At 42.8% G+C, this 15,936-nt stretch overlaps 1 protein-coding gene and 1 long non-coding RNA gene across 2 annotated transcripts; both read left to right on the top strand.

The window, feature by feature from the left end:
- The first annotated feature begins 2,051 nt into the window (after window positions 1-2,051).
- LOC106571338 (putative G-protein coupled receptor 139) lies at window positions 2,052-3,784 on the top strand. The gene is made up of 2 exons (XM_045695240.2): window positions 2,052-2,567; window positions 2,720-3,784. The coding sequence occupies exons 1-2, from the start codon at window positions 2,432-2,434 to the stop codon at window positions 3,727-3,729; spliced, it is 1,146 nt and encodes a 381-aa protein (XP_045551196.1). The 5' UTR covers window positions 2,052-2,431; the 3' UTR covers window positions 3,730-3,784.
- Window positions 3,785-5,078: 1,294 nt separating this feature from the next.
- LOC106571346 (uncharacterized) lies at window positions 5,079-8,378 on the top strand. The gene is made up of 3 exons (XR_006759079.2): window positions 5,079-5,561; window positions 5,759-5,806; window positions 5,994-8,378. It is a non-coding gene; the product is annotated as an uncharacterized LOC106571346 (long non-coding RNA).
- The last annotated feature ends 7,558 nt before the right edge of the window (window positions 8,379-15,936 follow it).

The following is a 15,936-nucleotide window of genomic DNA, read 5'->3' on the forward strand; positions in this document are numbered from 1 at the left end:
TGTATGATAAGGAGAGGGCCAGCAGCCAGCAGGTCTCTCCAGCCCCCATAGCTGTATGATGAGCGGGCCAGCGGCCAGCTGGTCACCTGAGGAGGTGCTAAATGACTGGTCCATGAACTCAGGGCAGGCCTGCAGCGGGTTGAGGCACCAGTGCCAGGTAGATACAAGGGAACACTATGGCCAGACACGCATACACACATAGTCTGCAGCTCAGGCAATCAGTAGTGACACACCTCATCATGTAGCTCATCAACTACATTGGTAAAGGTTGCTTAGGGACAGCTCAGCTATGACAGGCTCACACATCAGAGTCAAATACACAGCTTTCTAGCTCAGTGTTTAGTCATATAATCACTACCAGCAGCAGCATCAGTACTGTTGTTTGTTCTCCGTTATTTGATTTCTGAATCAATGTTTATGGGACGAGTCGTGATGGCTGATAAGCTGCAGGACACGTGTCTGTTATCAGGCGAGAGTCACTGCACAATCTCTGTAATAGAAAAAGCATTATGTTAGCAGGCAAGTGTGGAACGTTATTCACTTTTTTTTCTGTCCGTGTTCTACAGTAATCTTGAACAAGACCAGTCTGATAGTGAGTGTTATTTTTCTGTTCAGACCACCAGATGGAGTCTTTTCCGTGTGTGAGTGTGTCACTGGCGGGGGTGTACTGAGCTCAGAGACAGAAGAGGAAGCGAGGCACCTCACTCAGCTGTCTATACCCCCAAAATTGTGTGTGTGTGTGTGTGGGGGGGGGGGGTTCAATTAAAGTCAATTAGCTAAGTAGATCAGACCCAACTGCTATTGCTTTGGTGACTATGGGAGACATTCAGACACACCCAGTTAAGTAGGCCGGAACAGGCTATTTGTTTTCAATGGTAAACAGCCTGAGTGAAATATCTTCATTTATTCACCAACAGCTGCCACGATTGGTAACTTCATTGATGAATCATGGTGACTTGTAATACATCTGCTTGGATGCATCACAATAACAATATCTCAATCAATACTTCATTTGTTATAAGGACATTATAGGGATCTTATTCAATCGCAAATGATACCATTTTGGTTATCATGGCCTGGATCTCACAGATCAATATAAACCCTACAGAGGTCTGTCCTACGCTGTGCAGCTCTGTCTGTCCACCTGTGCTTCTGGTGACGTGACACCTGTAGATGAGGCCTCCTTCCTGTATGTAGATTTGCCCGGAGAGAGAGGGAGAGAGATAGAGAAGCTTTATATGACCTGCAGCTGGTTCACTTGGTCCTCATCATCACCTAATACTACTGGACTGGACTGGACTGGACTGGACTGCCAACACTGTGGATCTCTACTCTACCAGCAGGCCTGCCCCTCCGTGTAAATAACCTGTACTAACACATTATTGTTAAGTATGTGCTTACATTGATGGGATTATTGTAGACAAGTGCATGTTTTGGGGGGGTTGTAAATGTGTTTTCATTTTATTGATAAAATATTGGAATCTAAACTCTCAGTAGTGTTAAATTTATCATACAGTTTTCCATTTGTTTTATTCATTTTGAAAGGGATGGGAAAGGTACAGCAAGTAGATTCTAGCACTTAGTCATGCAGTATCATGATATATATATATATATATATATATATATATATATATATATATATATATATATATATATATATATATATATATATATAAATATATATATATATATAAAATTGTATAGGCTACAATAGATTTACTTGTGCTTAAAGTCTATGACATTCCAAGTGTTCTGCTAATTTCCAATGATTTGACTTTGCTATATGGCCATCCGGGTATAAAATGGTGTTAGTGCTATATTGACACAGGTGGAATTGCCTTTTATGTTTCCCAGTTCCAAGAAAACCACAGATATATGATAACAGCACAAATTCACCCTCATCTGCATGTCTCCTGGTCAACGTCGATACATTACCACAGAGTCATTTAGGCACCTATAGAAACCCTTCAAGGTCATAGGTACACAAGGGTCGTCATGTTGTACTCTCTTATTCTGTAGAGACTTGACAGATGAGATATTTGCATGTTTCAGGCAGTAAATATCCTTTGCTGTTGTTGACATAGCTATCGTGTTAGTCATCACCAGTTTCACAGTGTTTCACGGTATATGACACTGAATCAAATGCTGTCCGTACGTTAATCCTTGCCTTGAGATGTATGGAAGCTTTTCAAATGTGATCATGAAGTCTGACGAATCTGTTTTGAGTACTTCCTTTTCTCATTGAAATGTACCCTTAATGTCTCGTCAACAAATAACCAACCCCAATCATAATATATCCATAAAGGCCTAGTAAAAACCAAAGTGTTTTTGGGGGAGAAATATGTAACCCTTCTCGGTCCTTCTCCACATATTGTTTAGAACACTGTGCTCATCTCCGTGTCAATAATGTTCTCCCATCCAGCTAACCTTAATGGGTTTATTGCAGGCATTGCCATATCTGCTATTGCCTGGTGCTGAGGAGGAGGACGGAAACATGGAGGGGGACAGTGGCTTCATCACTGTTCAGAAGGTCTACTACCCTTTGCTGTGCATTCTGGGGATCCCAGGTGTGTGAATCTTCTATCTTGCTTGTGCTGTTTCCTAAATGTATTTGTGTCTGTGTGATGTTCAGAACTTGTTTTCATGAATTATTGTGAGAGCAATTGAAAAGGAAATGTCACAACTCAAAACGGATGCCATTCTATTTCTTCTTCCTCAGCCAATCTCTTCACGTTCTACGTGATCTGCTTCCGGAAGTGTGGAATGTCTGACACGGCCATCATCTACCTGAGTTGCTTGGCCATCGTGGACACCTTCTACCTGGTGTGGGTCATCCTGCTGGACCTGACGCTCACCTTCTGGCAGCTGCAGCCCTTCTGGCACTCCCACCCGGCCTGCGGCATCATGGGCTTCCTGCAGTACGGCTCCCTGTACAGCTCCTCCTGGATTGTGGTGGTGTTTACCATCGAACGCTACCTGGTCCTCAGCAGCACGTCTGCCAAGCAGCACTTCTCCCAGGCCAAGGTTACTAGGCTGACCTGTGTGTCTATCATCCTGGTCTCACACCTGGCCTCCGTGCCCATGGGCTGGATCAACGTGGTGACGCCGAAGAATTTCACCATAGAGGGGAAGAATGTGACTCTGCCCTGGTGTCACTACAGGGGCCATATCTATTCTACTGTCCTGGTGTGGGTCACTACATTCCTCTCTGGTGGCATCCCCATCATCCTGGTCATCATCTTCAACTCGCTGATCGGCCACCACCTGACCCGTGTCAGAAAGATGTTTACCAAGGAGGAGCGGCGGGTCATGCGGGGGGGGAGCACCAAGGGCATGGTGCGGAGGACCATCTTCCTGCTGGGCACAGTGTCTGTGACCTTCGTGGTGCTCAGCCTGCCACGCTTCGTCACCTACTGCATCCTGCGCACCAAGTACAACCACGACTGGTTCGACCGGAACGACTACCGCATTCCCATCAACTTGATTAGTGACCTGGCCAACATGCTGCAGAACCTCAACTCCACCACCAACTTCCTGCTCTACTGCATGGTGAGCCGGCGCTTCCGCCAGGAGCTGCTCCACACACTCACCTGCAAGTCCAAGGCCCGAGAGCTGGGCTCCTTCCTCACCCAGACCACAATGAAGGTGTTCTCTCTGGTGGACCATAAAACACCGCCGACCAGAGACCCCATCACTGTAGTCCTCACCAACCTCAAACAGACCCAGTAGAGAGGAGGAGAATGGGGGGGGGGGGGGGATGATGTGTATAAACCCTGCATGACTGACAGGAGGTGCTGTATTGAAGCCACTGCACAGCCATCTTGGAACTTCTCCATTGTAAAGCTATAAAATGTAAAGCTATAAAATGCAATGTCTACATTAGTTTTTGACACGTTTATCGTATTACCGACACCTTAATGCAAATATATTTCTTTAAATTCCTTTAAGTCGTTTTTTTTAGAGAGTACTAATGTTACCGTCCCTACTACAACAACAAAAAATACTTAAATACATATAATTTTGTCCTTGAACCATTGAATTGAAATACTGTAGAATTCCATTCATTCCTATGGATGACTGCTCCTACTGGGGAGTGACAATATGGCCGATCGCCTTGTGACTTTCAATGGCCAATACATAGTATTAGCAGTCCAGGGTTTATATACCTCATTAGGAAAGCAGGGGGGAACGGAGGACATGGTGATTGGACTACTTTTGAATATGAACAACTTTTAGAATTGCTTGTTTTCTTTACTGGATACCCATTTCTATAATTGTTGGTTTGAATGTTTGTATTTTATTGTATGTTTGTAGGATTGTTCTGTGTTGTTATAAACTATGTTTGAATAGTGTTTGTTAGCCTACATGGACTTTTTTCTAAACAAAGAAAACTCAACTTGTAAAACAACATTTGAATTTATACTGACGTGGAAATTCTTACACAGGGACACTCGAAGTCAATCTTAAGTGAATCATTGTTTATTGTCAGCGCCCTGGAGAGGTTCCAACCAACTCAATGCACCATAGCACACGTCAATCAGGAGCTCTGCCATAGGCAGACCCAGCAGTTGTCTTTCATACGGCTATACACAGACAAGTTATATTTGCATGATTTAGCATAGTTAATTCATCTTTACCATTTTGTTTCATTTCAGACCAATACTGGTTCATAACGTGACAGACCAATACCTCACGAGGCTTCTTCTCTCTAAGCTAGACCTTGAAACTGAGATATATTTTGTTTGTTCTCAAAACAAGGTCTGGGCGTACTGCCAACTTGCAGCTACTGATAGTGAGGATTTGTACAGTCAGCCACTTGCATGAACACAGAAATTAGTTATAAGAAAAGCGCAAACATAAAAATGTTCATTACAATACCAAACCGTGTGGGTTATTTTATATCCATTCGTGTGGAGGTTAAAAGCGTGTTCACTTTAATGAGCGGTATACTTTCCATTAACCAAGTGCCTTCATATCTGTGGGTATGTTTTCACTATCTCATTCCACAAGTACCGTCATTTATCAGTTCAAACTACAAGGTTCATCATGACTGGTCGCAGAATTCCTGCTCTGTTTGGAGAACAACCTGATTGGCAGACGTGAACTGCATGACCCACATTATTTCCATATATTGTGCAAAGGAACTTCTCTGCTTTGCATGAGCTGATCTCTTCTTCAAACATAAATAGTGGGAATGTTTGCTGTTCGCCTCATAGCAGATTTGCATGTAGAGGGAGCCAGCGAATACACAGCTCTGGCACAGATAGGTGTGTAAAGTTGAGTGGGGCTGGGCTCAGGTTTAACTGTTAAACGTGACTGTAAATGGCACACTTTACTGTAAGTTTTAACTTGTTTTCATTGTTTGAAGTCGGGAGAATTTAGTAGATGACTTGTTTTTTTATTACTCATTCACAGACACCATGCAGGAAGGTTTACAGTAGTTGCTTGAAAGAATGACAAAGTTCACTTTCTAGGAGCATTGATTTGACTGGTTATAATCGTATGTATTACAGTGACTCTTTGTCGCCAAAGGACTGCTTTGAGTTCTGTATAGTGAAGTGGTAAGTGCTTTACATCGATCTAGAATGATAGCTATAGATCACTGCTATCTGTTTCACTCTAAAACAGTTTGTTTCACTTGTGAATACAAGGCTCTGAAAAGTGTTGCCAGGAGTGTCATGTCATGCTGCTATCCACATAGTTCATATTCTATTCCTGATATACCACGTTTATTCCTGTAATACCGCGTTTGTTTCAGTTTCACAAGAAGTCTATCCCTCCTGAGAGAAGAATGGACTCTATCACGGTATGGAATTGTCAGCTACACTAAAGGAAACACTACTACACTACAGGAAAAACTACTACACTTAACAGACAGAAAAGTTAACCTTACACTTCACTAAACTCACTCCTAGTTATAACAAATAGTTTCGTCCTTTACTTCTTCTAAAAGGCTTAAGCTGAATAACAACCTCTCTTTTTATTTTTGTCAGATTCCTGTTGTCATAGAAGCATTCGTTTGGAGACAGATGAGTCTATGACATTATCAGCCCTGGACCTACTGTGACCTGTGGGCCAAAGGAAGAGGGCTGGTTCGCCCCTGAGGTGACTGTCAATGACGTAGGCCAGGTGGACGACCCCAAGGACCCCTGGAGAAGCCCAGTGGAGGACCCTCAGGGTCAGCCTCCACCCCCGCCCAGAGCCCCTTCCCTGCCTGGGCCATATCAGCAAGCTATGTCCCCCCACACCCCTGATTGCCTGATGAAAGACCCCCACCCTGACAACCTCAGGTTACACCCCTACAGAGAAAAGGCTCAGTGGACTGAGGATGAGGACTTCTCTTTATCTGGGCTTCTCCAGCGGAAGTGGAGGGCTTCGCTGGTCCTCCTAGCTGGCCACGACCTTGGGACTGTTCCCTTAAAGGAGCAGAACACGTAGAAGCCCCTCTTCCTCTCACGTCTGACTTAAACAACATCAACTCTGTCCCTCCAAGTCACCAAGCACACATGCCTCCTCAGTATAAGTAACATGATGTACTGTATATGACTACAGTATTCATAGAATTAAACAGAACAGATATACAGTCATGACCAAAAGTTTTGAGAATGACACAAATATTAATTTTCACAAAGTCTGCTGCCTCAGTTTGTATGATGGCAATTTCCATATACTCCAGAATGTTATGAAGAGTGATCAGATGAATTGCAATTAATTGCAAAGACCCTCTTTGCCATGCAAATGAACTGAATCCACCCAAAAACATTTTCACTGCATTTCAGCCCTGCCACAAAAGGACCAGCTGACATCATGTCAGTGATTCTCTCGTTAACACAGGTGTGAGTGTTGACGAGGACAAGGCTGGAGATCACTCTGTCATGCTGATTGAGTTCGAATAACAGACTGGAAGCTTCAAAAGGAGGGTGGTGCTTGGAAACACGTGCCATCATCTTTGCTTTGCACAAAAAGGGCTTCACAGGCAAGGATATTGCTGCCAGTAAGATTACACCTAAATCAACCATTTATCGGATCATCAAGAACTTCAAGGAGAGCGGTTCAATTGTTGTGAAGAAGGCTTCAGGGTGCCCAAGAAAGTCCAGCAAGCACCAGGACCGTCTCCTAAAGTTGATTCAGCTGCGGGATCGGGGCACCAGCAGTACAGAGCTTGCTCAGGAATGGCAGCAGGCAGGTGTGAGTGCATCTGCACGCACAGTGAGGCGAAGACTTTTGGAGGATGGCCTGGTGTCAAGAAGGGCAGCAAAGAAGCCACTTCTCTCCAGGAAAAACATCAGGGACAGACTGATATTCTGCAAAAGTTACAGGGATTGAACTGCTGAGGACTGAGGTAAAGTCATTATCTCTGATGAATCCCCTTTCCAATTGTTTGGGGCATCCGGAAAAAAGCTTGTCCGGAGAAGACAAGGTGAGCGCTACCATCAGTCCTGTGTCATGCCAACAGTAAAGCATCCTGAGACCATTCATGTGTGGGGTTGCTTCTCAGCCAAGGTAGTGGGCTCACTCACAATGTTGCCTAAGAACACAGCCATGAATAAAGAATGGTACCAACACATCCTCCGAGAGCAACTTCTCCCAACCATCCAGAAACAGTTTGGTGACGAACAATGCCTTTTCCAGCATGATTGACCTTAACCCGTTCGGCAATTTCATTGGTCTAATGAAAGCTTCATACCGCCAAAAAACTGAGCACGTCACAGAATGTGTTTTTTTTGAGAAAAAAAAATTGAAAGCGGGAAAAAGCCATATATTAGCCGCGTCATTGTTTAAGCCACAAGGTTCAAAGCATGGGAAAAAAGTTGCGGCTTATAGTCCGGAATTTACGGTAGTGGAGAAAGATAAGAATTGGGCTGCCTGTGTAAACGCAGCTGAAGTAATGACTTTGATTTGGAGCGCATCCAAGACAGGATGTTAAACCTTGTGTAGTCTTAACATTCTGTATACTCCCCTTGTCCTAAGGTTAAAAAATGACCCGCCTTCACTAAACCCCTAAAATAAAGCAGCTTAATTGAATTTTAAACCCCAAATCTATTTTGCATGAAGAATTAACCTGTCATTCTTCACAAACTTTGTGAATATCTGGGTTTTCCTTCTTCACAATCCAGAAAGACTGCATTTAATCAGTGGGCACCATTTGTTTTTATTACAACACACCTGTCATACTTGTTTTCTTTACTAAAGTAGAGGTTAATTATTATTATTATTATTGCTAAAGGTACTGCATAGGTGTAAACATACATTTTCAGCAAGAGATAGCACTTGTATAGCCTAAGAAAGTAGCAGAAATGTGCAGAGAGTAGTTTTGAATGCATTTTATTGAAGGTAATCAATAACAGTCTTGATCTTTTTTGGCAATTCTTGTTCTTATATACTGTACAAAGAGGAATTCAACTACAAAATACTAGTCTTCTCCCATTTTTTTTACCATTGCCCCCACCCACAAGGTGCAAAAACAACAACAATAAATAAGAATAATAGAAGATAATAGATACAAAACAAAAATGTGACGAACACAAATCAATCAAATCTAATTAGCATATGTAGGACAGTATGCAGGTGTGTGTGCCTGGACTTTGCAGATGTATTATTGACATGTGCAGCACATTGTATTTGTTTTACAGTCCTTCTTTGGGGGGCAGAATTGGCATCACCTCCTCTTGCCTGCCCCAGCTGCAGCCTCAGGTGGATCAGGACAAGATTCAGCCCCCTGAACAGCTTTCACAAGCGCTGCATAGGTTGCTGTGCGGGGAGGCACTCCCTTCTTTGAATGTGTGGGGTTACAAGTGCCTTTCCCAGCTGCTCCCTCCTCTTGTTCCGCTTATTAGGCATACAGATAGGGTTGATCTTGTTCCATATCACAAAGGCATTGTACGAGGACACATCAATCATGTTATGGAAGATGACCAGGGGCCAGCGGGCAGTCATCCTCCTGCAGCTGTAAGTTCCAATCACCTTATCCAGGTTGTCCACGCCTCCTTTGTTGTGGTTGTAGACCAGGATGATGGCTGGCTTCTTTCCTCACGATTACTGATCTCAGCCATTTTGTGCAGTGTGCTCAGGAGGACCACATTCTTGTTCCTCTTTGGGAGGTAAGAAACTAGAGTGGTGGTGAAGGCAAACTTTGATGAGAAGGCCTCTCTCCCCCTTGTTGTGAGGGGTGCAGGGGGGAGCTCAGGCTTGTTCTTTCTGTGCCAACCATGGTGATCTTCCTCTTCAGTAGCTGCTGGCAGAGTTCAATCAGCAGCACACATAATCAACATTTCTCATTGTGTGTGTGTGTGTGTGTGTGTGTGTGTGTGTGTGTGTGTGTGTGTGTGTGTGTGTGTGTGTGTGTGTGTGTGTGTGTGTGTGTGTGTGTGTGTATACGGGCTAGCAAATAGTGGACCACTCCTTAAGGCATCACCTATGTCTCCTGTACTAATGTTGGGGTCACTCTAGGAAAAGTCATGAAATTTCAAGTTGAGAAAATATCATTTAGGGGGTTTTCTCTGCTGTTAAACATAGTGGCGGGTCATTTTTGTCTTCTCACATCAATCGACAGGCCCAGATCCGGTGCACAGCAGGTGTCAGAGACGGTACACATGTCAGCAGCCCATAAATCAAATGTGTCTCCTCTATAATCATCATTATTGTAAGGGTTGCGGAAATGGTGGCAGTGAAGTCAGACGCAGGAGAGCGGGGATCGGTAATAGCCGGAGCAGTTTTAATTCCAAAACCCACGGCAATACAAAAAGAAACCTACATGGGTACAAAACCCGACGCGCACCAGTAGCATAGCGTACAAGCACTCACAAACAAACAATTCCACACAAGGATATGGGGGAACAGAGGGTTAAATACACAACAATTAATGATGGAAATGGAAACCAGGTGTGTAAGAAAACAAGACAAAACAAATCGAAAATGAAAAGTGGATCGACGATGGCTAGAAGACCGACCGCCGAACCCTGCCCGAACAAGGAGAGGAAACGACTTCGGTGGAAGTCGTGACAATTATAACCATCTTCACCCTACGGAACCTCAGCAGGACCCTCACCAGTGCCCACTGTCCTGGATCACTAAACTTTCCTACACTGTATTATTAGCCTATATATTAGCGTTGTTATAGTCAACTAGCAAATGTTTCTTAACCTCTACAGCCAATGTAATCCCGTGGCGCGATATTCAAATACCTCAAAAATGCAAAAACTTCAATTTTTCAAACATATGACTATTTTACACCATTTTAAAGACAAGACTCTCGTTAATCTAACCACACTGTCCAATTTCAAAAAGGCTTTACAACGAAAGCAAAACATTAGATTATGTCAGCAGAGTACCCAGCCAGAAATAATCAGACACCCATTTTTCAAACTAGCATATAATGTCACATAAACCCAAACCACAGCTAAATGCAGCACTAACCTTTGATGATCTTCATCAGATGACAACCCTAGGACATTATGTTATACAATACATGCATGTTTTGTTCAATCAAGTTCATATTTATATCAAAAACCAGCTTTTAACATTAGCATGTGACTAGCATGTGACTAGCATTCCCACCGAACACTGCCGGTGAATTTACTAAATTACTCACGATAAACGTTCACAAAAAACATAACAATTATTTTAAGAATTATAGATACAGAACTCCTCTATGCACTCGATATGTCCGATTTTAAAATAGCTTTTCGGTGAAAGCACATTTTGCAATATTCTCAGTAGATAGCCCGGCATCACAGGGCTAGCTATTTAGACACCCAGCAAGTTTAGCACTCACCAAAGTCAGATTTACTATAAGAAAAATGTTATTACCTTTGCTGTTCTTCATCAGAATGTACTCCCAGGACTTCTACTTCAATAACAAATGTTGGTTTGGTCCCAAATAATCCATTGTTATATCCAAATAGCGGCGTTTTGTACGTGCGTTCAAGACACTATCCGAAAGGGTAAATAAGGGTGACGAGCATGGCGCATTTCGTGACAAAGAATTTCTAAATATTCCATTACCGTACATCGAAGCATGTCAACCGCTGTTTAAAATCAATTTTTATGCCATTTTTCTCGTAAAAAAGCGATAATATTCCGACCGGGAATCTGCGTTTAGGTAAAAAGAGGAAAGAAAATAAAGCACGGGGTCGACTCATGCACGCGCCTAAGCCCATTGTCCTCTGATCGGCCACTTGCCAAACGCGATAATGTGTTTCAGCCAGAGGCTGCCTCGATATCATTCAGCTTTTTCCCAGGCTCTGAGAGCCTATGGGAGCCGTAGGAAGTGTCACGTTACAGCAAAGATCCTCAGTCTTCAATAAAAAGAGCCAAGATGAACAACAACTTGTCAGACAGGCCACTTCCTGTTCAGAATCTTCGCAGGTTTTTGCTTGCCATATGAGTTCTGTTATACTCACAGACACCATTCAAACAGTTTTAGAAACTTTAGGGTGTTTTCTATCCAAAGCCAATAATTATATGCATATTCTAGTTACTGGGCAGGAGTAGTAACCAGATTAAATCGGGTACGTTTTTTATCCGGCCGTGTCAATACTGCCCCCTAGCCGGGGTTTTGTGGGGCTCCAAACCCTGCTGCTGGGCATTAGAATATAAATTCAACTCTTCTACACTTTTTCCCTCTCTAGGACTCCCATGGCTCAAACAGACTATATGGACAAGAAGCTCTAAAAGCCTCCAGTCTAAATCTTCCTCAGTGTGTCGCCCCTCCCAGACAGGTGATGAGGGAGGTCAGTGTGGTGCCCTCCTACCCAGCGACCCCTGGGCAACCAGGTGGGGGAGGAACAGCTACACAGGAACTGAGGAAGACCATCAGTCTATCTGAGGAGTGCAGTAATTACGTATCAATGTCCATCGCTCAGAAAAACCAAGATCATTCATTTTTAGACATTAAAGATGATTGTTCATTAAACAGTGGACTTTCGGTGAATCAGAAGAAAACACCCTAAAGTTTCTAAAACTGTTTGAATGGTGTCTGTGAGTATAACAGAACTCATATGGCAAGCAAAAATTGTGTCACCCTATGATTTGGCTTTTAAGAATTCAATATTAGGACTTAAAACATCCACAAAAATGTACTGTAAATATTTGTTTGAGCACAATTAGCATCCATGTGGTACAATGCTTTGTTTGTGTTCATTACATATTCTGTGGACACAGCCAGTGAGATCTTTACCTTTGTGAAGTTTCTGACAGATCAGGGCTTTAAACCAGATGTACGTTTTCCATTTTATTTTATTCACCCACTCTTTGAAATACTACTATTCAAACATACTTCCTGTCTCTGGCAGATTGACATCTTTGATAGCACGGTTAGAATGGACATCAACAAGTGAATGGACAGCTATTTAAAGGATGTAAGTCTAAGCTGTCAGCATTTTTAGGACATCAATTGGACCTATCCAATTACGAAACTATACATAAAACAACTGAACTGACTAGGAGGTGCCGTGTTGCAGAAGTCAGTGCTGATCATCGTGGTCATCAGTCCCAAGTACAAGGCAGACGTGGAAAGAGATAGAGAGGATGAGCATGGTCTCCACACAAAGTTCAGGTAGACACTTACATGTACCTGTACGAGTATATCAGATACATGTGTGTAGCTACAGAATCTTTTAGATTATGGAGTCTCAAGACTAGGACTGTAGAAGGAAACTGCTGTGTCATTTGTAAACATACATAAAGCTTGCATACAGTAATGTTCATACACTGCTCAAATATTGTGCTTGTAGTTTCCTCCCTGTGGTTAGTCGGGGTCAATAAACCCTCAGTGTCCACCTCCCTGGTTACACACAGAATAGGCCGATGAAGTAACAGCTCCTGGGGCTGAAAAACAAAGCGGTTCATCTCAGTAAACCTATAATCACAACTGCCTGCTGTGCTCATTCACCCAGGTTCAACCTGTCACTGTCAAAACAGCGACTTGTCAGTGAAGAGCACTTTTTGCCAGTCCTGTCTGGTCCGGCGCCGGTGGGTTTGTGCCCATAGGCGACGTTGTTGCTGTTGATGTCTGGTGAGGACCTGCCTTACAACAGGCCCACAAGCCCTCAGTCCAGCCTCTCTCAGCCTATTGCGGACAGTCTGAGCACTGATGGAGGGATTGTGCGTTCCTGGTGTAACTTGGGCAGTTGTTGTTGCCATCCTGTACCTGTCCCACAGGTGTGATGTTTGGATGTGCCGATCCTATGCAGATGTTGTTACACGTGGTCTGCCACTGCGAGGACGATCAACTGTCCGTCCTGTCTCCCTGTAACCTCCTTGCAGCATGCCTAAGGCACATTCACGCAGATGAGCAGGGACCCTGGGCATCTTTCTTTTGTTTTTCAGAGTCAGTAGAAAGGCCTCTTTAGTGTCCTACGTTTTTATAACTGTGACCTTAGTTGCTTACCGTCTGTAAGCTGTTAGTGTCTTAACGACCGTTCCACAGGTGCATGTTCATTAATTGTTTATGGTTCATTGGACAAGCATTGGAAACAGTGTTTAAACCCTTTACAATGAAGATCTGTGAAGTTATTTGGATTTTTCGAATTATCTTTGAAAGACAGGGTCCTGAAAAAGGGACGTTTCTTTTTTTGCTGAGTTTAGTAACCAAAAAAAGTGTTAAACAAATCAAAATACTGTATATTTTATATATTTCTTCAAATAGACACCCTTTGCCTCGTAGACAGCTTTGCACACTCTTGGCATTCTCTCTAACCAGCTTGATGAGGTAGTCACTTGGAATGCGTTTCATTTAACAGGTGTGCCTTCTTAAAAGTTAATTTGTGGAATTTATTTCCTTCTTAATGCGTTTGAGCCAATCATTTGTGTTGTGATAAGGTAGGGGGATATACAGAAGATAGCCCTATTTGGTAAAAGACCAAGTCCATATTATGGCAAGAACAGCTCAAATAAGCAAAGAGAAACAACAGTTCATCATTACTTTAAGACATGAAGGTCAGTCAATACGAAACATTTCAAGAACTTTGACAGTTTCTTCAAGTGCAGTCACAAACACCATCAAGAGCGATGATGAAGTCGGCTCTCATGAGGACCACCACAAGAATGGAAGACCCAGAGTTACCTCTGCTGCAGAGGATAAGTTCATTAGAGTTACCAGCCTCAGAAATTGCAGCCCAAATAAATGCTTCATGGAGTTCAAGTAACAGACATCTCAACATCAACTGTTCAGAAGAGACTGTGTGAATCAGGCCTTCATGGTCGAATTGCTGCAAAGAAACCATTACTGAAGGACACCAATAAGAAGAAGAGACTTGTTTGGGCCAAGAAACACGAGCAATGGACATTAGACCGGTGGAAAGTTGTCCTTTGGTCTGGAGTCGAAATTGGAGATTTTTGGTTCCAATCACCGTGTCTTTGTGAGACGCGGTGTGGGTGAACGGATGAACTCCGCATGTGTATTTCCCACCGTAAAGCATGGAAGAGAAAGTGTTATGGTGTGGGGGTGCTTTGCTGGTGACACTGTCTGTGATTTATTTAGAATTCAAGGCACACTTAACCAGCATGGTTCAGCATTCAGCAGCGATAATCCATCACATCTGGTTGAAAAGCATTCCAGGTGAAGCTGGTTGAGAGAATGCCAAGCGTGTGCAAAGCTGTCATCAAGGCAAAGGGTGGTTATTTGAAGAATCTCAAATATAAAATATATATATTTAACACTTTTTTTGGTTACTAAAATGATTCCATATGTGTTATTTCATAGTTTTGCTGTCTTCACTATTATTCTACAATATAGAAAATAGTAAAAATAAAGAAAAACTCTTGAATGAGTAGGTGTTCTAAAACGTCTGACCAGTAGTGTATACCCTAGTCATCTATACAGTGTGTATAGTTTCTGTATAGTATACATTTTATATGCCATGAAGACATATCATAACAGCGTTAGGTGTTTTTCTTTGATCATCACCTTTTCTCATTTCAGATCCAGAATGAGTTCATCCAGCAGCGCTGCCTTCATTTTCCTCTACCAAGGTGAGTGGATAACCAGATTTCCCATTCACTGGGTTAGGCTATACTGTTGTTATATTCTCCAGAGTGTAATGTCCATCCATCACTGTCTTCCAGAGACATGTTAATACTGTTGTTATATTCTCCAGAGTGTAATGATTCTGCCTATCCTATTTTTCTCCTACAGAGATATGTCCCTGCCTGGCTTCAGAGCACCAGGATATACCACTGGCCCCAGGATACCCAAGACCTACTTCTGAGTCTGCTATTAGAGGAACTCTACATTGGCCCCCCTTTGGGGAAAGAGCTGACCCTCTCTGTACGACACCTCTGACATCTCTGACAACTGCCGACTGTGTTGTGGTGCTTCATAGATTTCAATGTTTATATGGAAATTTAGTAAAGGCTTTTTGTTTTACTAAACTGGAATGGTGTGGAAGTAGTGGTGTATCTCAGCAGTACTCTCAAATAGCCAGAAGGTGGCAGTATTTACTTTCTAATGTTTCAAGTCCTAGACATTTGCTTGCTAAGGTGGTAATGGGTTACTCCTGGCATTGTGTGGCAACTGTGGTCCTAATAATACGTGATCTGAAGATGTATTCTATTAATAAATTAAAGTAATAATAGCCTGTTGACTGTGAGGTTGTTGAATTGCCATGCTAAACATTTTTACATTGTAGCCTATACTACATAGTTACTACGGTATTACCCAGTACAACGTCAAGGTCTCACATTTTTGTGGGTAATACCAGATAAGTAGAACATGGTGTACAGGTGGTTATAGTGGCCCCCTATTCATTGTTGATTTAAGATCCACAGAGGGGCCACAGGAAGAACCGTCACTGAAACATCAATCTTCTCCAACATATGGAGGGGCTGGGGTTCACACATGTTCTTCTCTTTACACTTCAGTGTATTGTGTCTGTGGTGGTTTCATCATCCTTTGATTACCCAAACAAAACTATGTTCTGTCGATAATGACAATCA

This window comes from Salmo salar, chromosome 15 (genome assembly GCF_965601325.2).
Source record: "Salmo salar chromosome 15, fSalSal1, whole genome shotgun sequence".
Taxonomy (NCBI): Eukaryota; Metazoa; Chordata; class Actinopteri; order Salmoniformes; family Salmonidae; genus Salmo; species Salmo salar.